Source organism: Gorilla gorilla, chromosome 19, assembly GCF_029281585.2.
Source record: "Gorilla gorilla gorilla isolate KB3781 chromosome 19, NHGRI_mGorGor1-v2.1_pri, whole genome shotgun sequence".
NCBI classification, from domain to species: Eukaryota; Metazoa; Chordata; class Mammalia; order Primates; family Hominidae; genus Gorilla; species Gorilla gorilla.
Window position 1 is genome coordinate 101,004,125 of NC_073243.2, and position 24,748 is coordinate 101,028,872.

The 24,748-nt window shown below is 41.1% G+C and overlaps 1 protein-coding gene across 4 annotated transcripts in view; it reads left to right on the plus strand.

The window, feature by feature from the left end:
* Positions 1-24,748, plus strand: part of CTNND2 (catenin delta 2) — a 928,369-nt gene that overhangs the window by 815,764 nt on the left and 87,857 nt on the right. For 3 of the 4 annotated variants that reach the window (XM_031003313.3, XM_031003314.3, XM_019013539.4), the window contains 2 exons: positions 928-1,002; positions 2,036-2,186. In XM_031003313.3, the coding sequence (XP_030859173.3) occupies positions 928-1,002; positions 2,036-2,186 (226 nt within the window). The remainder of the gene's footprint in view (positions 1-927; positions 1,003-2,035; positions 2,187-24,748) is intronic. The other variant, XM_031003315.3, reaches the window with a different exon arrangement.

Sequence of the window (24,748 nt, forward strand, 5' to 3'; positions counted from 1 at the left end):
AGATATGAAGTAACAGGACCCAGAGTCAAGGGCACAGGTGAGTCCTGTGGGCAGGTTATTGAATATCTTTGTGCCTAAATTTCCCCCTGTATAAAATAAAAATGCTGACCTCCCTGGAGTTTCAAGAATTAGAAGAGATCTCAAATATATAAGCCAGTCGCATGGGGCCTGCAAAGAAGTGGTATGGTGGAAGAGATGAACTCATCTTTCCCAGTTCATCTCTTCCCCACCAGGCTGAGGGCACATGCATCAGCCTGCCTAAGTTGCCAGGAATACCCCTGCCATCTCCCAGAAGGTCAAGAATATCTCCCCGATGTTGCAAGTTATTGTTGATGTTCCTTTTGCAATATGTCATTGTTGACCCCACACCCTGATTTGCATTCTCTTCCTTTTTCTAGCTTCTCTCCTTAGTTTTAGGGAAGATCCCAGGATTAAGTGGGCTGCATAAGCTCAGATTTCCAGGCTTTTCCAAGCTGGGGACTGGAGACTCAGCAGGGCACAAGGAGAAGGGGAGGCAGATGTATCCAGAGGAAGTCATGTTTCAGCATGTCGGTTAAATGCATCAATGGAAATTGGCATTGTACCGGGAGAAAGGGCTTCCTCCCTGGGAGGGGATGTCAGTTCCAGATTCCCACATCCCAAGAAGCAGTTTGCAAACCTCAATGTTTTGTCATGTCTGACACTTCCTAACCTTCCACTTCTTTGCTCCCTGAAAGTGGAGCTGTCAAATAGTTCACTGCAGCCAAGAGATGCTTTAGTGAGCTTTACCTGCTCCCTACCCCCTCAAGGCTTCCTAGAGCTTGAGGTACAAAGTAGGGGTGAGACAAAAGCATACAGTGTGGGTTGATGGTGATAAGAAACTGTGTGAATGTGATTTCTAATGTAGGACAGGATGAAGTTGTTTTTTTGATCTCATATTTCATGCAGGGCTGGGCTGAGGATGTGGCAGGCATGGCATATGCCCTACGTTCACTGCCAGAGGGGGCTCCCTGCCTGCCACAGGTGAGAGCCAGCTCTGGGGTGCCTGCCCCCATGGGGGAAGGGGGGTGGAGGTGGCCTGGTGGGGGGATTGGGTGGGAAAGGACTGGTCCCCAGGAGGACCCTACCACAGAATCCACAGCCTCATTGCGTGAATGTAATTTTCTTAAATCAAAATGAAATTGCAACAGGTGAAACCCTTACATTTGTGAATTTTTATATTGTACTCTCTTCTCCAGGACACTGTAGAAGAGTATACATCATACATACAAATGTCTGAAAATGTGGGCCTGCATTCTGTTAAGTGAATGGGAATGCTTTATCATCCTGATATTGCAAGGACATTTTAATATGACGCATTACCTGTGTTCCATTAAGGCTGACGACCACCAACCCAAAACAAATTTCATGTCCTACTTTATAAAGAAGACATTGAATTATGGCCCTGAACATTATACAGTTTAACCTTAATGTTTTTTAAAAAACATTTTACCATGTGCACTCTTGCTTTTCAATGTCATATTTACATTTATCCACCCCTGCCTATTTCTGACTAGTTGACTCTTCATTGTTCAGCAAACGACTTATTGACAGCACGTTCAGCAACTCACCTGTGTGCCCCATCTCCAAATTCAAAGCTGTCTTGAGAAATCACTCCCACACAACCCATTCTCATTTTCTACTTTTTCAGGGTTCTTGTTTTATTTCTCTTAATGTCACTGGCCACATCCACTTGTCCCAAACCTCTGTATCTTGAAGCATCAAGTATACACATCACGCAAATGGCTTTCAACCTCAAGTACTGAAAACAGTGTCACAAAAGAAACCTAATGTGGTTCACTGATTAACCCTGAAATCTTTGTCCCCAAGTTGAAGGCAAAAAATACGGTTAAAAAGTTTAAATGCATGTCTAACATATTCAACCCATTCTACAACTAGGTCTTGGTAATTCAACCTTTTTGGCTCCTGTAAGCAGCCGTCTGAAAACGCAAATGTACTATTTGCATGCAGGGTTTCTTCCTGTTTCTAACGCCCTTCGCCTTCCCTGTTTTTGCAGTGGTCAGTATATATCCGAGCCGCTGTCCGAAAAGAGAAAGGCCTGCCCATCCTCGTGGAGCTGCTCCGAATAGACAATGACCGTGTGGTGTGCGCGGTGGCCACTGCGCTGCGGAACATGGCCTTGGACGTCAGAAATAAGGAGCTCATCGGTATGTTCTCCCTGATTCACAGTGTCTCAAGTGTTAAGTGAAAATATTTTCTCTAGGGGTAGGTGTGGTTGAACCCGTATGCACAGCCTGTGCTTACACAGAAGCCGTGCATTTATTAGCAGCCTCATTTTTTCTGCTGTCCTTCTGATTTAAATCCACTGCACTGATTCATCTTTTAGAATTTAGAGGAAAATGCGATGGTCGTTGACATTTCTAATCCTTGCAAATTAAAAAGAACCTCAGTGCTCAGCACTGGATACCGTTGTCTCAATCCTCTGAATCTCTGACAGGCTGTTTGTTTGTTTCCCATGCAGTGAACTGAGGAATTCTGATAGGATTACTTTTCTTCCCCTCTCCATTTTAAATTTATTTTGGATGAGACCATACTAGCCCTTTAATCCTATTCTTTTAAGAAATTATCTCTCTTTAATTTGGTATTCAAGAAATACAGAGGATCTTTTATTAATAAGGCACAAAAGAGGAATACATTCACCTGTCTATTCAACAAAACTCATGGCCTGCTTTGTTCCAGGCCTGTTCTAGGCCCAGAGATTAAATCAATAAGCAAAACAGACAGAAAGCCCTGCCCTTGTGGAATTTACATTCAAGAGAAGGAGATGTTCAAGAAGCAAACTAAACAAATGAATCACAAAATGGAGCTGAGTAAAGGGTAATTAGTGAGATTGCAAATTTTTTTTAATTGAGATATTCACATAACATAAAATTGACCACTTTAAAGTCTACCATTTTAGTGGCATTTAGTATATTCATAATGTTGTACAATCACCACCTGTATCAAGTTTTAAAACATTTTCATCACCCCAAAGGCAAACACTGTTCCCATTAGCAATCACTCTCCATCCCCCTTCTCCAGCCCCTGGCAACCATCAATCTGCTCTCTGTCTATGGATTTTCCTATTCTGGGTATTTGGTATAAATGGAATCATAGAACATATGACCTTTGTGTCTGACTTTTTTCACTTAGCATAAGGATTGTGTTTCTTTAATGGTAAACTAGTAAGTTATAATCATAGACATTCATGGGCCACAAAGTGATGTTATGATATACAGGTTGAGGGTCCCTAATCCAGAAGTCCAGAATCCTGAAATGCTGCCGAATCCGTAATTTTTTGAGTGCCAACATGATGTTCCAATGAGCATTTCCAATTTTGAATTTTTAAATTAGAGATGCTCAACCAGTATTCTTAACTGGTATGTATTCTGCCAATATTCCCAAATCCGAAAACATCTAAAATCCGAAAACACGTCTGGTCCTAAGCATTTTTGGATAAGGGGTTCTCAACCTGAATGCATACAATGTGAACTGATTAAATCAAGCTGATTAACATTTCATCTCTTCAAATAATTATCTTATCTTTGGTGGGAACATTTGAAAATTTACTCTTAGCAATTTTGAAATATAAAATACATTATTATTAACTGTAGTCACCTTGTTGCATAATAAATCTCAAAAAATCTGTTCTTCTCAAGTGAAACTTTGCACCCTTCCACCAACATCTCCCCATTCCTCTTACCTTCAGTCTCTCATAACCTCCATTCTACCCTCTGCTTCTACAAAGCATGTTTGTGTGTGTGTGTGTGTGTGTGTGTGTGTGTGTGTGTGTGTGTGTGTGAGACGGGGTCTCATGTGTTGCTCAGGCTGGAGTGCAGTGGCATAATCTTGACTTACTGCAACCTCCACCTCCCAAGTTCAAACAATTCTCCTGCCTCAGCCTCTCGAGTAGCTGGGACTACAGGCACGTGCCACCATGCCCAACTAATTTGTGTATTTTTTAGTAGAGGTGGGGTCTCACCATGTTGGCCAGGATGGTCTCGAACTCCTGACCTCAGGTAATCCACCCACCTCGGCCTCCCAAAGTGCTGGAATTACAGGCATGAGCCATCGGCACCCAGCCTATGCTTCTATAAATTCATTTGTTTTAGATTCTACATTTAAGTGAGATCATGTGGTATGTGTACATATGTAAGTGGCTCATTTCACTTAGCATAATGTCCTCCAGGTTCATCCATGTTGTTGTAAAGGACAAGATTCCCTTCCTTTCTGTGGCTGAGTAGTATTCCTTTGTGTATATATACCGTATTTTATTTATTCATTTATCCATTGATGGACACTTAGATTGCTTCTATACATTAACTATTGTGAATAATGCTGGAATGAACATGAGAGTTATAAATGGTTCTGTGACATACTGATACCAGATCCTCTGGATATATACCCAGAAGTGGGATTACTGGATCATACAGTAATTCTATATTTAGCTTTTTGTAGAACCTATATACAGTTTTTCTAATCAGTACAGTAGTGGCTGTACTAATTTACATTCCCGCTAATAAAGTACAAGGGTTTCTCTTTCTCTGCATCCTCACCAACACTGGTTATCTTTTATCTTTTTTATAATAACCGTTCTGATAGGTGTGAGGTGATAGCTTGTTGTGGTTTGAATTTGCATTGCTTAGTGATATTGAACCTTTCTTTATATATCTGCTAGCCATTTGTATTTCTTCTTTTAAGTAATGTCTATTCATATCCTTTGTCCATTTTTTAATCAGGTTATTTGTTTTCTTGCTGTTGAATTGTTTGAATTCTTTATATATTTTTGATATCAACCCATAATTATGTTTTTGGTTACTAATAATATTTTCTCCCAATCTGTAGGTTGTCTCTTCATTCCATTATTTTTTTTCTGTGCAGAAGCTTTTTAGTTTGATGCAATCCCATTTGTCTATCTTTTATTTTGTTGCATGAGCTTTTGGAGTCAAATCCAAAAACATTATTGCCCAGACCAGTGTCGTGTAGCTTTTCCCCTATGTTTTCTCCTAGAATTTTTATAGTTTAGGTCTTACATTTAAGTCTTGAATCCATTTTTAGTTGATTTTTGTATGTAAAAGTCTAGTTTCATTCTTCCATATGTGGATATCCAGTTTAGAGTTGTGATTTTCAATGCGAGGTCAAGATAGGGGTGGTTGGGAAAGTAACACTAGAGACTCAAAGGAGATGAGACAGGAAGCCATGCAGGTATTTGTGGGGGAAAAGAATCCAGGGAAAAGGCCCTGGAGAGGGAACTGGGAACAGGCCAGTGGGCTCCAGGCCTTCAAGGGACCTTGTGTACCTGGCAGGGCGAGTGATGGGAGCCAAGGTCAGAGAGGCCTTCTGATGCCTCCCTCTGTAGGTGGGAAGATGCCAAGGCCAAGGCTGATTGATCTCCTGGAGAAAGATGAATCTACTGAAACCTCTCAGAGGATGACACAGTCCCCACAGGCCATTGGTCTGGCTGGTAGGCATCTGGTGTTAGGGATATCATTTCTGTAGGGTCACTAGTCCAATGACAGCATGAAATCTGGCAGCCTGAATGCAGGGAACAGAAGTCAGTAGGTAGCATCCAGAGGCTCAGCAGAAGGGAGCTGGACCAACCCCCGTGGCAAGGGTGTAGGTGATCTTGGGAACTGGGAGAAATTAGGTGACAATAGGCAAAGAGCTCAAGATTCCATCCCTGGGACAACTGGAAGACCAAGTGTGCCTCCAAATTGCAGACAAAATGTTTTTATAGTTACATGGTTCTTTTTCCCCTATCCAAATTACAGATAGTGGTATATTAAGCCTTTTATGACCTGGGAAGCAGCCACTTTTTCTCCTGCCATTTCACAATAGCCATCATATCCTCCAAGAAAAACCATAATATTTGCAGCTCTTCAGCCATTTATTTATTCACTGCAAGGCCAGGCTGCAAATCTGTGTCTAACAGATTCACCATACTTGTAATACATTATACAGCGGGAAATAAGCTTGCAACTTGCTATTTACACTTAGTTTGCATTTAATTTAAGGGTTATCTGTGAATTGTGTAGATTTGGTATATCTAAAGTAGGTCGTTAGCTCCAAAGGTCAAGGTACTCTTCCCATATACTCTTTTTTTTTTTTTTTCGTTACACAGTTGTTTCAGACAGGACAGCACTGGGATTCCCAATAAAATCCTATCCCTTCTCTGAAAAATGGAGAAAAAAATCAATAGCTAATCAGTCTACTGCCTGGATACTAACTACTTGGTATTGTGTGTTTGTGTGTGTGTTTTTTTCTTTTGGTGGATTAAAATATAACAAAATAGTGAACTGTTGATTGGTTTGACAGCTCCTAGGCATCTCTTCTTTCTCAAAAGCCAGTTATCTAGTCTTCTCTCGGAGACAGGAATATTTAGACCACTCTACTGCCTGTGTTCAACGAAACCTTTACTATCAGATGTCACCAGATGGGAAATGAAGCCAGTCATTTAAAAGTAGAAGGGAAAATATCTAAGTCACAGGCTTTATGAAATCAATATTTTTTTTTCTTGACTGAGAATAGCAGAATTTGACAAGAACAACATTGGATTGTATTTAAGAGAGAGGAAATGCGACTTTTGCTAACTATTTTACTTTAAATACTGTACCCAAGTGGTTTTTGTAGGAAAATGCTATACAGAACTTTATACACAGAAGAAAGCTGCAGTGACTTTGAATGAAGAACAATGAAAGGTTAATCTTGGACCTCCTCTCCTCTCTATCACCTCTCACAGAAGGCTAGGGTGACATCATATGGTTTCATGGCATTGAAGATCATCTGTATTCTGGTGACTCCAAACAGGTATCTCCAGCATGAACCTCAGATCCTGTGTCCAACTGTCTGCTCATCCTCTCCACTGGATGTCTTATGAGTGTCTCAAATATAGCATGTCCACAACCAAGGTCTCTCCCAGACCTGACCCTTCCACAGTATTCCCCCAGAAAATGACCAGTTATTCTTGCAGAGACCTGGGACAGACACCTTGGCGTCTTCTTTGACTCATATGCATTCCACCTCATACCTAATCTATCAACAAATCTGGTTGTCCTTCTGAATTTTCGCAGACTTTAACACTTCTCTTCATCTTCATTGCTTTTTCTCTGGTCCAAAACTCTCATCATCCCTCTCCTGGCTTATTCCTGAGCAGCCCCTTACCTAGTCTCCCTGTGCTTCCTTCACCCTAGATGGTCTCCTATTGCAGTGGCAACCAGAGTTATCCTGTTGAAACCTTAGTCAGAGCACGTCACTCCTTCACACCAAACCCTCCTCATCTCAGTGTAAAATCAAGTCTTTGCAGGGCAGATGTGGAAGCTCCCTATGACCTCTCCAACCCCACCTAGTCCTCTGGAAATTAATAAATTTTCTGAGGCCACTGGTTGACTGTGATTCCTATATTACATGCTCTGAGATCCTGCCTCAGGGAATTTGAACTTGCTGCTTCCTGGAGTCTCTTCCTCTTGGCATTCATGCAGCTCAGTCCTCACCTCACTCACGTCTTTCCCAGAGAAGCTTTTCAGGCCACCATACTTAAAATCTTACCCTCAGCTCCTTTCCCTGCTTAATTTTCTCCACAGCCCCAATTACCTTCTAATATATAATGTATTACTTATTCATCTTGTTTTTTTTCCATCTTTCCCCACTGTCAGGTAAGCCTATTAAGAGCAGAGAGTTCTCTTATTTCCTTGCTGGCATATCCCATGTACCTAGAACAATGCCCAATCTGTAGTAGGGACTTAATAAATATTTGCCAGAAAAAAAATGACTGAACCAAATATTTCCTGCTTGTCATCATCTTAAAATGACCTCCAAGTCAGCAAAACATTAAGGAAATTAAATAAAACATTAACTTAAAAAGGGGGGTTTTCTATTAAAAAAGCCAAGAATCAAACAGCCAGTTTGTTTTCTCCATAAATTTACTAGATGCATGCAGACACTCAGGATTTCAGAAAGAATCCCGTTCTTTTCCATCATTGGTTCTGGATTTTCAGTTTAAAATAGAATTCTTCGTAGATCATTCTTTTAATGAGAGGTTGGGGGAAGCAGACTCCACAATTGCAGCTAAGGAATCATTCATCTTTCTTAGACTCCATTATCGGGGAAACTCTAAATAGGCTATTGAACAATAATCACCCTATCCCATGAGGTCTAATGAGAATCATACAGTAGCACTAGCAGAATGAAACACGCTTTGCCTCTCCCTTGGCTTTCCATTTGGGTTGTTTCCATAGTTATGTGTGTGTCTCTGGGAAACAGCAATAAGTATGCTGTAGATAGATCTTTGTGTTCTTCCTACTGGCATGGAATAGTAGCCGAGGTTAATGCACATCCATACATTTCTTTGCAACCTTCAAAAAATGTTAATTATCCTTCTGAGTATGGAAGGTTTAAAAAAGGAATGGTAATAATTAGCATCAGTGAAAAGAGCAAACAATATTGTATTGCTTCAACAGAAAGTTTAGCAAAATGCCACCCATTTCGGCACATGGACAGTTCCTGATGTAGATGGCAGACACTTATTTTAGGCAAATCCCATCCTCTATGCCAACAAAACAAACTCAAACCAAACATTTAAAGCATAACATGAGCTTGCATTTACTACCTGCCACCACCATTCAAAGCCCACCTTGCAGTGACCTTTCCTGATAAAGGCTACTCCCTGCACCCAGAGCTGAAGTGGGCAGCACCTATTTGATAAGAAACCTTCTCACTTATTTTAGATTTCCATTGTGTAATTTTATCCTCACATTGTCTCTTATGTTTTTTGTGTAAGCATATGTCTTCCCCAAATGAAATAATAAGCGGGCATCAGGTGATGTATTTACTTTTATGTCTGACAGTGTCTAGCACTTTGCTATGCTCATAACAAGCACTCGGTATGTAGTTGCTGAGTGAATTAACTGGTGGATAAATAACACAGCGTATTTATTCAAAGAGCAGATCTGGAGGAGGTTTGGGGAATCCAAATAGAGAGAGGAAGGGGTAGGGGGATGTCTGTGTCTGTCTCTTTCTACAGTGTCCAGAGAACAGAGGAAAGAAATAAAGCTTAGATGCTCTCTCAAATCCAGACTCTAATCAAACTCATTCTGCTGCCACTGTGGAAGAGGCTTGAGATTGGAAAGGAAATAGTAATGCTTTCTGTGTGTGATTCAATCACTGCCAAAGGTTCCTGTTGGCGGGGCCACCGCATCCCTGCGGGTACTGGCGGAGCTCACAGAGCCCCTCCCCTGGCTGCCCCGGGTGGTGGCAACTTGCCACAGTTTCCAGCAGGTGAACCAGGGCTGGGATGCTGCAAGCATCCTCCTAGCTCTCTGCACCCTCCTGAGGCTGAAGAGAAGGACCTATCCTCTGTGTCATGAGCCTGGCCCTTTCCCAGTTTGCCGTCATCCTTTGGCCTCATCCTTCTGTGCTTTGCAGGACTGTTTCCCTACATTCTGCTCCCATTTGGATGGCTGCTTCACCACATTGGGGAGGATGTGTAAGAATCTTCCTTTGACTGACACTCCCATATGTTCCTATTCTATAATCCACTTTTCACGTTGGGCTTTCTTTTCACTTTACCAACTAGCTGAGCTTCTGTCCAGCCAATGCCTTCTCTCCCCATTCCAACCTCAAAAGGAGCACAAGACGGGATCTGACTTTCTCTGGGGTCAGAATAGGGCCATTTCCTAGGGGGAATCTGCTGCTTCTCAAACACAGGCATCCACCAGCCGAGATGGAAGGGAAGGGCGCTACACAGCGCCCCCCTGTGTAGTGAGCATTACACAACTCATGTTTTCCCACGTGAACAAAATCAGGAACAAAATAAGGATGGTTTCTTGCCTGGGAGTTTATTATTTTTTAAGTAGTAAAAATCATTGCTATTCCTTTCCCTACATGGATCTTTAGATCATCCTTTTCGTTCATTCTGGGGGTTAAGGAGGTGGGGGGTGGGCAGGGGAAATTAGGGCCATCCTTTAAAGCTTCCTTTACTTACCACAATGTTTTAAATATTCAAATAATAGATTTGATCTGCACATTGTAAAGACTGTTTCCAGACAAAGATTCCTGGTGATATTTAAAGGACGACATAAAAATGTTCTGTCTTTGAGTGAAAATAAAGACTGAATAAAGAAAACGGTGATGCCCATAGAATTACAATACTCCTTCCTCCATGCCAGGTCTTTACTTAGTGAGAAATGTTTTTTCCTTTGGAGAACTGGAGTGAGGGGTGGTGAGAACAGGGAAAATCTTCATTATATCAATACTGTTCTGAATGTTACATATAAAGCTTTATAATGGAATCTAGGAATTCTAAACCTGGAAATACTGCTCTTCATGGAAGCTTTGAGATACATTTTTAACCAAACCCTCAATGATGAGAGCATGAACTGGGGAATGAACAGATCCCTGCAGCTGTGTCTCCACTTCCATGACAAATGGTTACAAATGATACTCAGGACATCATTCCTCAAAGTTCGTCTAAATTCCACAGTCTAGGATTGAAACGCACCTGAGTCAGTATCCTCTCCATGCTCAGAGTATCACATTGCACCCCCACTGTCTGCTGGCGAAACTGAGAAACAGAGGGCTCTAAGAAACATTTAGAGTCCTATCAGTTAAAATAGATACCCATGTGTTTTCTTATTTTTGCGTCTCATGCTAATGGCTGGCACGTGACAGAACGTTCTGGGATATGGGTGCTCCATTCTGAGAAACAGCCCTCTTGAGGGTCACTGATCACGTGGCACTGTAGGCACCTTCTTTACTTGTGTTCTTGGCCCTGACGAATCCCACCTCCGCCCAGGGAAAGATAGAAGGCTGTGGAAACTCCAGTGCAACCCAGGAAGGCAACATGCTGTTTTTAGTACTGGAAATATGTAAGTTCACTTTATTACGTTGATCTGAGGAAATTTTAGAGACATATCTTCTCTGCTTTTCAAAATATGTTTCTTCAGACCCAGACAGATGTCGTTTTTATTAGAACACTTGCAATTTTAATTAGTATTTTAAAAAGAAACCTTATTTCTTAGACAAAGTGATTTGTTGGAGCACTCTCTGCTGGTTTGTTTTAATAACTTGATTTCACAAGCCACATTTTAGACAGAAGGCAAGCTCTGTACCTTGGCTGGAACTTTGTATCTTCAGATTAGGTGCCTATGTTACAGCTCCCATCTCCTAAACCCCAGAACCTAATTTCATGAATGCTGCCTCCCTTTTCGGTGAAGCCATGGGTTCTTTGTTAATTAACTTGGGACACCTTTTGGGGAATTTTGGCAGCTGGGTCAGGAAGATAAGAATTCCTTAAAAGGGAAGTTATAAATAAATTGAAGAGCCAATCATTATTTTATTAAATAAGAATTAATGATTTGTCCCTTGGAGATACTCCGTGTGGGGAAAAAGACAAAACTGAAACATTTCCAGTTGATTCAAATTCAGGACTTCTGCCCAAAGGCTTAGAGACCTCAAAGAAAGAGAGCAAGAGACGGAGAGCCGACCTAACTTTATTTGGACTGTTTAGGTGTTCATTTTATGCCTGGCCAAACAGTTTCCGAAGAAAAGCTTTAGAAAAGAGGATGCATGAGAAATGAAATGGCTCTCCTCAAATACCACAGCCAAATCTTGAGAATATAAAAACAGAAAATAGACGTTTGCAGGATAATGTTTTTACATTGTATTCCCTTCTGTGTGTGGACTGCTATCTTCTCTCCTTGTTAAAAACAAAAGTCTCAATCAGGTGGAAAGAAATTATTATTTTTACTCTTGAATACTAAAAATTAATGGATTAGAAACGAGTTTAAACGTTTAAAGATGAATTCTTTTTAAACCATCCTGGCTGATGTTTGATTATATTTATTATACTGGATCTCAAAAAATTACAGAGCAGGCAAGGACAGCTGTAATTGGGTTTCAGCTAAAAGGAAGGCTCCAGGCTGGTGCCATCAATCAGATGGGCCAGTGGTGCTGCCCTTGGGGGCATAAGGCAGTTAGAAGAGAAGGAGGCAGACAGCAGGGAGGGGACAGCCAGCCTAGCAGGAAGGGCACCACAAGCCCCCAGGCATACACCAGGGGACCAGGAAGGAGACAGAAGCCTGGAGATGCAGCCCCGCCAGTGTCCCAGTGTCTGGGCAGCCTGAGGCCGGATATGGGATGCTGGTCTGTGACCTGGCATGAGCAGCAACAACAGATTCTGCTCCTAAACCAATTGCCTGAAGAAGAAAAAAGCTCGTGTTGTTCATCCTGCCAGACTCCAGTCAAAGGGACATTGAGTGAGAGAATCAAGCAATTCCCAACAGCTCCTCATGAAAATGTCCTGAAAGTTCATTCAAGAAAATTAGTTGAAATTCGGACATTGTTTCTCTCATAACCAGAAAGTTCGTAACAATATACTGTCCATTTGGGAAACTTGGTTTTTTAAAGTTAAAACAAAATTTTCCTATTCAATTTCTTGTATTATAATGTACTTAAGCAATATCAGGTAAAATGAATGGATTTGAAGCATAGAGTGGCTTATTTCCTAAGCATATAATAGCCTTCAATCCCAAAGTGAGTGTATGTTTCTTATCATTTGCTGTAGGCAACTGAACTTCAGGCAGTATAGCCTGGGCTGATGCACATATATGTTAATGTGCAGTGTGTTACTTTCAATTAAGGCTCACTAAGATTGCAACATTAACATTAGAGGTTATTCAGTGCTCAAGAGAGATCAAAAGATACAAATCCCTGTGGTCCTCACCTTGAGACTTGAACAGTTTAATTTATTGGTCAGAAAGGAAAGTTATAGTGATGAAATGGAAACTGGTGGTATTACATTTTAATTTACTATTACCTCCACGGATTAATACCCCCAGTGTCTATGGGAGTGACCTCATTCCTCTTAAAATGTTAGAAACTCACTAGGTTTAATTTTCCAGTCACCATCTCCTTTCTTCCTCAGATTCGAACATAAACCCCAGTTTTCACTTGGCCTTCTTTTCCCAGTGATAGAAATGAACAGAAACTTTTCTTGTTTTCTTTTCTTCCTTTTCTTTATCCCAAGTGAGTAAACCAAGTGTGTTATCTTCTTGATACTTTGCCAAGGAGTTTCTTGAGTTCTCTTTACTACCCCTCAGCATTTTACTTTTCAGTTTCAGCCCATAGCATGACAAGCCCAGGACACACGCGCACTCTATGGGGGTTCCTGCCCTCCGTCCCTTCTTACCCAGTCTGCACTCCCCCCTCCCACATCACTGCTGCCACGCTTACCTTTGCAAGGTACTCCAGTTACAGACTAGTCAGTGTTTCCTGATGTGAATGACACAAAGTGAACTCTGCTGCCTCATTTTTTTTTTTTCGTTTTTTGAAAAAAAAAATTTTGAAGACAGGGTCTCACTTTGTCACTCAGGCTCTGTCACTCAGGAGTACAGTGGTACAATCTCAGCTCACTACAACCTCAGTCTCCGAGGTTCAAGCGATTCTCATGCCTCGGGCACCTGGGTGTCTGGGATTACAGGTGCAGACGCCACCATGCCCAACTAATTTTTGTATTCATAGTAGAGACAAGGTGTTGCCAAGCTGGCCAGACTGGTCTTGAACTCCCGGCCTTAAGCCATCGGCCCGCCTCAACCTCCCAGAGTGCTGGGATTACAGGCATGAGCCACTGTGCCCAGCCCTGATGTTTTTCTTAGTAAAAATTTTTATTGAGGCCCCCAAGAGCCTTTGTGCTTCTTAGTGCAGTAGATATGTCTCTCTTCCAAACTTGCTGGAACCTTCCGGCAGCATTTGGCATATTCACGTATCTTTGTTCCTAAGATAAAACTTTCCTAGTGTTCTTCCTACTCTTTTCCTTCTCCATTTTTCTCCCCTCTTTGGCCTTTTCTTCTCCACTTTACGTCACTGCTGTGTCCTGGGCCTTTTTGTCCTCTCCCCCTCTCCTCTCCCCTCTCCTCCCTTCCTCCTCCCTCCCCTCCCCTACGCACTCCTCCTCTTCCCTCTCCATATACACACTATATCTAAGACCTCTCCTCCATTTTATTTCAGGTCCTCTTCATTTCTTCCTGCAATAAACTTGTATAAATCTCAGATAATTTCCCTTCTGCCTGAAGAAACTCCTTTAGCACTTTTTATAGTGCAAGTCTGATGAAGATAAATTCTCTCAGCTTTGTGTCATTTTGAAAATGTCTTTAGTTGCCTCCATCCACAAAGGATACCTCTCCTTAGAATTCTGAGAATAATTTTTTTTCAGCACTTCAAAGATATTATTCTGTTGTCTTATGGTTTCCATTGCTTTTGATGAGAAGTCAGTTGTTACTGTTGTTCCCTGAGTATGTATTTTTATACTACCTGCTTTCAAGATGCTTGGTCATTATTGATTATTATATTTCCTCTACCCCATCTCACTTTCCTGTCCTTCTGGGAATTCAATTACATGTATATTACACTACATAATATTGTCCTGTAGGTAGGTCTTAGATCTTCAGTTTAAGATTTTTTTATTGTTCTTTTTCACTTTGTGCTTTAGTTTTGATAATTTCTAGTAATCTATCTTTAAACTCACTGGTCCTTCCATGTGCTATTTTCAATCCTTTATAAAGGCCATTATATAAATCCTTCCTGTCTGATATTGTATTTTCCAATTCTAGAATTTCAATTTGGTTATGTCTTATAGTTTCCATTTCTCTGCTGAATTTAACCAATTTTTTTCATGCATGTTGTCCATTATCTCACTAGATAATTTAACAAATATATCACAGATAAAGTCCTTATCTACATATTCTAACATCTATATTATTGTGGATTTGCCTATGATAACTTTATTTTCTCTTAATTTTCAGTCATATTGTCTTACTTCTTTGCAAGTCTTGTGATTTGTTATTGTATGCCGGACGTTTTATGTTGAAAGATTTGAATAGACTGAAGTTGGTAATTCTTTCCTCCTAAAAAGCACCTCATTTCATCTATGGGGTTGCTAAGATAGAGGGCTGAGACAATCTAATGCATGCTTTAACTATATCTGGGCTTTAGTTGAATTCAGCCCAGTTGCAGCCCAGTTAAATTCAGTTTACCACTGAGTGCAAATGTTTCAAGAGCATGATCAGTATTTAATCTACCATTAGGCTCAGAAGTTGAGCACCTGTAGATTCCAAAGATTTCTCTATACTCCGTATACTATTGCCCAGTTACCAGTTTTCTGAGCCATATAAGATCTGTTTCTCTGTCTCTCTGTCTCTTCTCTCTCTCTCTCTCTCTGTCTCTCTGTCTGTCTGTCTGTCTGTCTCTCTCTCGTTTGTTTCCCTGTCTGCTGTGAAGCTCAGCTGCCAGCTTTTTGGATCATTGTACTACCTGTATTTTTCAGGCCTTGTGTAATTTTACATCCACTGTCTCTATCCATCCTCAATATGTACCATTTCTGAGTTCACAGCCTCCTTTCCAGTTGGACACTCTCTCCTCTGTCCCTACGGATAACATTTTCATTATAACTCACTTAGATGGCTCATGGCAGCCATTTCCCCACCCTGATGGCTCTTTCGCCTCCTTTTCTATCTACTCCTAACCCATCTTCCAAGACAAATTCAGGCCCTACCCTTTTTACAAGCTTCTGTGAGTGCTCTAGATTTATTTTTGCCCTATTTACACTTCTTTGTGTTAATCTGTATACCCCCCGAGTTTGGCACTTAAGGAATTTAAGGAATGCTGTGTACAACACCATAAGTTCATGATGACTCAAGTAGAGTAGTGTCATCTCCTCATCTAACCTGATCACTCTTTAGGAACAAGAACAACACCTTTCTCTATTTTTACTTTTACTTTTTGTGCTTCTTTTGAAAGCCCCAATATGCCTAGCATTGTATTAATGTTGTGATGAAGATACACGTTGCGTAGTTACTGTTCTGCTAGAATATGAGCTCTGTGGGAACACGGACATGGACAGTGTCTTCCTTCTTTGCTACTATAACCCCCAGAATGGATCTGTTCTGTCGTCTAGCAGATTCTTATTTTTTTCTTGTTGTTTTTGTTTTTGGGACGGAGTCTCGCTCTGTCGCCCAGGCTGGAGTGCAGTGGTGCGATCTCAGCTCACTGCAAGCTTCGCCTCCCAGGTTCACGCCATTCTCCTGCCCCAGCCCCCCACATAGCTGGGACTACAGGCGCCCGCCACCACGCCCGGATAATTTTTTTGCATTTTTAAATAGAGACGGGGTTTCACCGTGTTAGCCAGGATGGTCTCGATCTCCTGACCTCGTGATCCGCCCGCCTTGGCCTCCCAAAGTGCTGGGATTACAGGCGTGAGCCACCGCCCCTGTCCTAGTAGATTCTTATTAAGTTGTGTTGTAATGCATAATAGGTTGAAGTCATAATATTGTGGTTTTATAAACCAAATTTTTATTGTCATACATAGATTTCCTAAGTAATTTAAATCAGTTTGCCATTATAACCTATACCAGAGCATCTTTTATAACTGAGACCTACTTACCCTCTACTCTCTTTCCTTAACTTGAACACACCACCACCACAAACTTATAAAAATAGAACTACATGCTTTATTTTTACTCTGCAAACCAAAGCAGACAAAAAGTCCTTTCTAAAGAACACCATTCTTAAAGTTGGATGCACAGTGGAATCACCTGAGCCTGACCCAGAGCCGCCTAGATATGAGTACTTGTTTCAAGGCTCCCTGAGGGATGCTGAAGTTTGCCAAGGTTGAGAACTACTGAGTTGAGTCTGTAAGATCCATCATAAATAAAAATTGCCTGCTAATCTTTTGGAAAACTGTGTTCTTCCAATTTGGAAATATTTTATAATTATTAAAGTTTAAACTTAAGAGTATTTTTCCTCTGAGATACCCCATTTCTCTGATTAGAAAAGACAAAAAAATTTGTTCCAGAAATTGCTGATCCAAATATTATTTATGTAATGGATAGTTGCTTCTAATGGAATAGCCAACTTCAGCCAACATTGCCACTAATGTCATTGATCCCTAGAGTCAAAACCAGCTTAAATTGTTGCAAATACTATATAGAGAGAGAGTAGGAATATCGAGTGGGTATTATTTTAATATAATCTTTCACAACACACACTTTGATGAAGACATCATGAGCCTCTTCAGTTCAGCAAAAGTCTCTACCTTTCCACTTAATAAAGCCCCTTATGTTTGAAGACCAATTTAATCAAGAGGATGGGTTTAAAGAGCTCATTGTAAACATTAAAATGCAAATATAACACTGACAATTGTAGAGGGGTCTGGGAAGGCTCCAGGGAGTCTCTCAATTCTTCAATGAGGGCAGGGTTTCCTGCCCCACTCAAGGTGTCTAAGTTTCTCACCATTCAGGATGCCTACACGTGACCAAGGTGGTTAGACCACAGGGTTGGAGGTGCTGCTTTTCCTGGCAGCACCTTTTCCCAGCTCCAGTCTTGGCTAACCTCTGGGACCTAAGAACCTGATCCTTCAGGCAGCATCCGGTTATTCCCTCTTGCGCTTTGGCCCATGGTTTCTTTGAAGCTGTGTCTCTGTTTAGGTGTGGGCTGAGTAAGGAAAGAATTTCTTCAGCATTTCAGTGAGCAAGCAAAGGAGAAGAAAAATAAACAGAAAATATGTAATTTAATACTTAGAGCTATAACCCTGCCTTGACCATTCTCCAAAAATGCTAGAGTATTACCACTGCATTTTGGTGAACTACTTTTCTTGAATTAAAGCTACGTATCACTTCTTAAACACTATTCTCTGCTTATACTCTCCTCTACCTTATACCAATACCTGAACGATTTTTAAAATGTGTTCTCTTTGATATATAGAGGGGATGTGAAGCAGTGTTTGCTTTGAATTGCTTTTGAATCATGGCAACAGGATTTTTCATAAGCTCTTCCCTCTTGTCCCTTCCCCAGGCCCTGACTGACAGCATATGTTGTGTGCAGAATAACTCTGGGGTTGGCGTATGGCTGCATCGGGCACTGGGAGGAGCTAATCAGTCCCCTTGAAGATCAAACGTTTGGTCTTGCTTTTTGGTCAGATTGCTAATCTGCTGAACTAAGGAAACATAGACAGTGGGAGACCCAAGGAGTAATTCTGTGGTCTGCCTTGAATATTCCTAAATTGACCTGAGACCACTTTCTGGCATTAGCATCGCCTTCTTCTGTGACAGCTTGCTTAGCCCATCAGAACACGATTGCAATTGTATTTCACTCTCACTGAGTCTCAGTGTTGGTCTTGGAGTTGTCAATGAAGTCAAACTCTGTAGAATATTTGAAGAGATTTATTCTGAGCCAAATATGAGTGACCATGGCTCATGACACAGCCCTCAGGAGGTCTTCAGAATATGTGCCCAAAGTGGTCAGGGTGCACTTGGTTTTATACAGTTTAGAGAGGCGTGAGACATCAATCAAATACATTGGTTTGGTCCAGAAAGGTGGAACAACTCAAAGTGCAGGGGGTGGTTGGGGATGGCAGGAGTCAGGGTGGGGGAGGAGGGAGTGAGGGGGGGCTGTAGGTAAATTTAAACATTTTCTAGTTGACAATTGATTGAGTTTGTCTAAAGGCCTGGGATCAATGGAAAGGAAATGTTCAGGTTAAGATAAAAGATTGTGGAAGGCTGGGCGCGGTGGCGCATGCCTGTAATCCCAGCACTTTGGGAGGCCGAAGTGGGTGGATAACGAGGTCAAGAGATTGAGACCATCCTGGCCAACATGGTGGAACCCCATCTCTACTAAAAATACAAAAATTATCTGGGTATGGTGGCATGCACCTGTAGTCCCAGCTACTTGGGAGGCTGAGGCAGGAGAATCTCTTAAACCCAGGAGATGGAGGTTGCAGTAAGCCAAGATCACACCACTGCACTCCAGCCTGGTGACAGAGCGAGACCCCATCTGAAAAAAAAAAAAAAGATAAAAGATTGTGGAGACCAAGGTTCTTTTGAAGTCTTATAATGGCTGCCCTTAGAGACAATAGATGACAAATGTTTCCTATTCAGACCTTTAAAGGGTGCTAGACTCTCAGTTAATCTCTTCAGGATGGGGAGGGCCTGCAATAAAAAGATCTAGTTATGGTAGCAGAGATTCTTTACAGATGCAAATTTTCCCTCACAAAGGACAGCTCTGCAGGACCATTTCAAAATATGGCAAAGAAATATGTTTTGGGGTAAAATATTTTGACTTTCTTCTTTGTCACATAATGTTATGCCAGAGTCAAATTGGAAAGTAAATCACGATATATAGGATTAAATAAACCCATCTGATGAGAATTTATGGTTTGTAGGGCATGACTCCCCAAATCCTTTAGATAGGAATTTGGGCATGTTAAAAAAATCAGAGTGTAGTCCTCAGAGGGAAGAGGTAACAGATAAAAAGAGATAGAGTGGGTGATGAATATTGGCAAGGATGTTTGTTGAAGAAAAGGGAGTATTTTTTTCTAAAGCATCTCCATAGGGGAAAATAGAGGAATTATTCAGTGAGCTTCTTTCTGATAGGCAAAGGACTAGCACTCGCTAAAAGAATTTGAATGACAAAGTATCAGGGCTCCTGGGGATAAATATTTAAAGTATACACATATGTGTGACTGTGCTACTGGATCAAGCAGTAAAGTTCCGTGAGCAACAAACAATACTGAGCATTGCATAACTAAGTACAGTTTCCAAAAGAACTATCTTAAGTAGGTGAGTGACCTCATACTTATAATCATGGCTGCATCCACAGTTATTAGGCACCCATGGGAAAGGCCCAGGTGACTGAATCAGGTTATATAATCCTTCCAGCTTGGCTTAAAGCAGGACTTCTAGCAAACCTGCATTTTAGCTTCTCAGTTGTCTCCAAAGGCCACCTCCCCCTCGTGAACTCAAAGCAGAGATGGAGTGGAAGATGTAGAAATGTTTAGAATAAAAATGAAACGCAGGAAAACTGCAGCTTAGACAATAACTAGCAGTAACAAGAACAACCACAACCACCCCTCCAACTAGTTAATCTGTAACCCACCAGCTCCTAGATGGCTTGAAGGAAGCTGAGCGACCAGCTTGAACTGGGTGCAGAAAAAACAAATCACCACTGCCTAAAATCCCAGTTAGTCTAATTAGATAAGGAGTCAGTCTAGATAGTAACAGTGTGATTGACAGGTACACAGACTTTCCTATAAATTTGTTTACTTTATAACTTTCCTTTAAGCATTCTGATGAACTTTTAGGAAAAATAACTATATCTCCGTTTTGCTTTGGCAAGAGACAAAGGGATGAGTTTAGATGATAGAGCTGACAGGGCTGGTAGACCCAGGCATGAGGTAGGGGGTTTAAACAGCTGTAGGCCAACTCTGGTCTTGTCTTCTGCAGAATAGATAAGCAATCCCAAGTGACCCTTACTGCATGTGAAGAGTGGGGACAGTTACCGGAGAAGGAGGGGAGGGAGCGCATGGAATGTTCTCTATCTCAAAGGCACATCTTCTGCAGACTCCTCTCTTCTCATCCTTCCACTCTGAGCCCTGTTCTTCCTCCCGGATGGTGGGAATCAGCCTCTGGTTATGAAGTCTCCAGGTTCAGGACTTTTCACAGTCTGTATGATTGTTATCTAGTCTCTGCTCAGTTGTGTGGTGACTAGATGCTAGTCTCTGCCTAGTTTTCTTTCTAAATTCCAAGGCGTGTGAGATTCCTTATTTTAAACACAGAAAAGAGGGAGCTCAAATATGTGCATAAAAATAGCCCGACAACTTGGCTGAAACAAGCTGGTATCTTTACTTGGAGAAAAGAAATGGAAAGAAATGGAAGGGAACACACCTTGCCTTCACCTTGACCTTCCTATAAATGCCTAAGAGGACTCCATTTCTTCCAGCCCTCCCCACCCCCAAGTTCCCTGAAGTTCTAAAGTCATCTTATCCTGTTGCTGGCATCTCCTGGGTCTGGCTGACCCACCCTGGTAATCTCCTTGAGAGAAAATGCCCTGTTCTTTCGGAGGATCTCTGTGCTTCCCCAGCATGGCCTGACCACACACAGGCTGGAGGATGCCTATGTCAGCGTATTGATAGAATTAATGATTGCAAATCATTAACAGAATGTTTAAGAGTAGGGGTATGCAATTTATTTTTCTTTGTTAACTCTCTAAAAGACTTTTGGAAAGCTATGCCCCCCAACCCCACCCCCCTCACATTTTTAGATTTAAATTGTTGCCAAGAATATAGTTTAGTTTCCCGGGTGGCATTTTAAAAATAAAACTGACACATCCCTCTTTTACATATGTCTTTAAAAATCTGGATACCACAGTGGTTTAGTACCCAACATCATCTTCTTCAATAATATGTGAGCAGATTATTTATCAGTATTAGAAACTCTACATCATTCCTTTTGCTCCTCAAACATATAAGCTTTCTACCTCCCCCGAAAATTTTACCCTGATTAATGTATTTTATGCTTTAAAGTGTCTTTTGCTCATTCTCTTTGCAAACAAAATTTATACAAATTAAGATATATTGTAAATATTTCTTATGGTATTAGGCTTTAAATTAAAACTTTCTTATAGATTATTACTATAGTTATTAGCAGAATAAAATTGATCAAAATAATATGTCATTTATCTTGATTAAAGTTATTCAATATAAAATGTAAAATTGTATTGGAAATGCATTCACCAGATGGATGAGCCTTTTTTCCCTATCCATTCATATATTCAAAAATAATATAACTTATTGCTTGATTGAACAAGGTTCAGTCTCATTTTATTCTTTTTTTTGTTTTTATAGATTTAAATACCGAGAAACATTACTCATATATATAAGGTAAAGAGAATAGATGGTCTTTCCTTATAGTAATGCTACTTGATTCTTTGAACTTCTTATGCATTGATGTTTAAATATCTCACTGGGATCCGTCATCAAGTTATTTTTAATGATCTGTTAACTGTCAACTTCGTTCAGTCTTCCTTCAATCTTGTTGAAGGTAAAGAACTGGAAACTGCCCCGTTGAAGAAAACGATGAATTGTCCATCATCATGGTTGTTCCTCCTTAACCCAGACACTGGCATTAAGCAATACCCTTGGCTTCATCTCAGAGAATGTTTGCCATTGCAGCAGGGAGAAAATTGACCTGGTTTTGTAAAACAAGAGAAGGGAACGTGTGAAAGAACATGCAAGCACGTTTTTCAGGCAGATCAGTTTTGTTCAGAGTGCATAAGGAGGTCGAGAATCTGAAAATGGATTCCCTTAAAACCCCAAACCCTGTATCCCCTTGGCAAGCCTTTACGCGGCCGCCGACGGCACACAGGGCTCCTTTTGGAGTCTGCCCCAGGGGAGCCTGCCCCCAGTGGAACTATAGCTATGACCTTGGCGTTGTTCCCATGTAGTCAAGGGTTAACATTAGAAGAATGTGCTTCTCTGATGAATTAGCTCTAGCTTTCCCAAGTCATTTCCACAAATGCCATTTTTGAGCTGCAGTTCCCCAGAGGGAGCTCACGTAAAGAGAAAAGCAGCCAACTGTGTGGTATGAAACACCAGGCAAGATTTAGGGGTTGTATTTGAAGCTAATTAAGACTACAGTGAGAATTTTATGCTAGATCATAATTTCTTATCTTCATATAGAGTATCATTATTGGGACAATGAGTACAGTATTTAAAAATTCCCAGGGACAAATTAAATATAAAGAAGTCCAGCTTTCAAAATAGAAGTGCCACAATTCATTGTTCATACCATGAAAGTCTAATGTGATTATTTAATACAGTTGGCAAAATATGGTAATACATAGTTGGATATTTCAAGGGTTTAGTGTAATTTTATCCTTGTGTACTAACTTCCAAGATGTGGAATTAATTTATCTCCTCATTCATTCATTTGACCAGTATTTTTTGAGTGCCTCCTATGTACCAGTCATAGTACATCAAAGTTTCTGCTTTGCGGAGCTTACAGCCTAGTGGTGAAAATAGTATCAAAAATAAGCAAACAGGCCCTGTGCAGTGGCTCACGCCTGTAATCTCAGCTCTTTGGGAGGCCGAGGCAGACAGATCACCTGAGGTCAGGAGTTCGAGAGCAGCCTGCCCAACATGATGAAACCCCATCTCTACTAAAAATATAAAAATTAGCCGGGTGTGGTAGTGGGTGCCCATAGTCCCAGCTACTCCAGAGGCTGAGGCAGGACAATCGCTTGAACCCAGGAGGAGGAGGCTGCAGTGAGCCGAGATTGCACCACTGTACTCCAGCCTAGGTGACAAGAACAAAACTTTGTCTAAAAAAAAAAGAGAAAGAAAACAATATCTACTTTCCACTTCAGACATGAGTAAAATAGGGTAAGGGTTTAGAGAGTGACAAGGGGAAGGGAATGTTGAAGGGGGTGGTCAGGAAAGAAGTCTATGAAGAGGTAAATCCTAAGAGATGGACAGAAGCCAGACCTTACACCATCTGGGCAAGGGAGCAGCAAGAGCAAAACCCCTGGTGCAGGAGAGAGGTTCGCAGGTGGCAAAAACAGGAACAAGGTCAACGTTGTTGTAGCAGGAAAATGAGGCAGGGAAAGGTCAGAGATGCTGATGGTGAGTGCGGGATACCTTTCAGCCTGGATAAAGAAGTTGGATTTTTCTCTGAGAGTTTTGGCTCATGAAAGCATGATCAGACGTTTATTACTAAAAGTCCTCTCCAGCTGCTGGTTGAACACTAGACAGTAGACAAGATGGAAGACCAGTGAGGACTTGGATTCAGGAGTCTGGGAAAGAGCTCATGCTGTCCAGGACCAGAGTTGTAGCACAGGGGTAGAAAAAGTATTTTGAAGGTGGAACCAGCAAGGTTTGCTGATGGATGAAATACAAAATGCCGTAAGTGGCAAAAAAGATAGAGGAGGGGAGGGGATGGTAGATCACAACTTTGATTTTGGACTGAAAGTTTGAAATATCTGTGAGACTTGAAAGGGGACATGCCAAGTAGAAAGCCGACAATATTCATTTAGAGCTCAGGACTGAGATATTAATCTGTGTGTCATCAGTGTGAAAAAGAAAAAAAAAAGATAGTTAAAGTCATGGTCCAATTATGTTAATCTCTAAGTACAGAAACATCTACAGGAAGTCTCATCTTAAAATAAAATGCCCATCCACAGGTAGATAAGCATTTCTTGGCTCATTAACCCAAGACAGGTTTCTTACATAATTGTCTTCATTTTTACTTTGGAATAAAGAAGACAAGAGGTAATGTTTCCTTGTGTGGATGATACTGAAAATTATAAGACCACACATGTTCAGATTATTTTAGGTTGACTGTAGGTCATCACGTGAAGCCATTTTAAGTTCCTCTTACTTGTTTAAGAACAAAACTTAAACAGATTTATTCATGCCACTACTGTTGAGGCATCTTGGCTGTTTATCCACCCAGGAAAAAATATGGGACATGAGGAAAGGGCCAATCAGTTGAGACTGATGAGAAGTCTGAATTTCCATCCACGAGTCTAGACTCTCGTGTTGGGTATTATCTGTCTTACTTTTATTTCTTTAGGCTATTATTGCGGATGGTCACATTTTACTCCTGAAATTTTTATCTGTCAGGTAATTTGTGTGTGTGTGTGTGTGTAGTCATCCTTTACTATATGGCTTCTGGGACTTGATGAATCCCTGTGCACAGGACCACATACCTAGTCGTTCTGTCTTGATCAGTTTTCCATGTGGAGGAAATTGTTTTAGGGGCCCATAGGTGCAGTGCCAAGTTATTTATCCATGGAATATATTATAATGAAAATGAATGGAAATGCTTCTTTGCTAGTACCTTTATAAATGCAGTGGGGGTAGCTCCCACCCCTTGAGCCGTCCCTGCCAATGCTGTGGTTGTGAACTTAT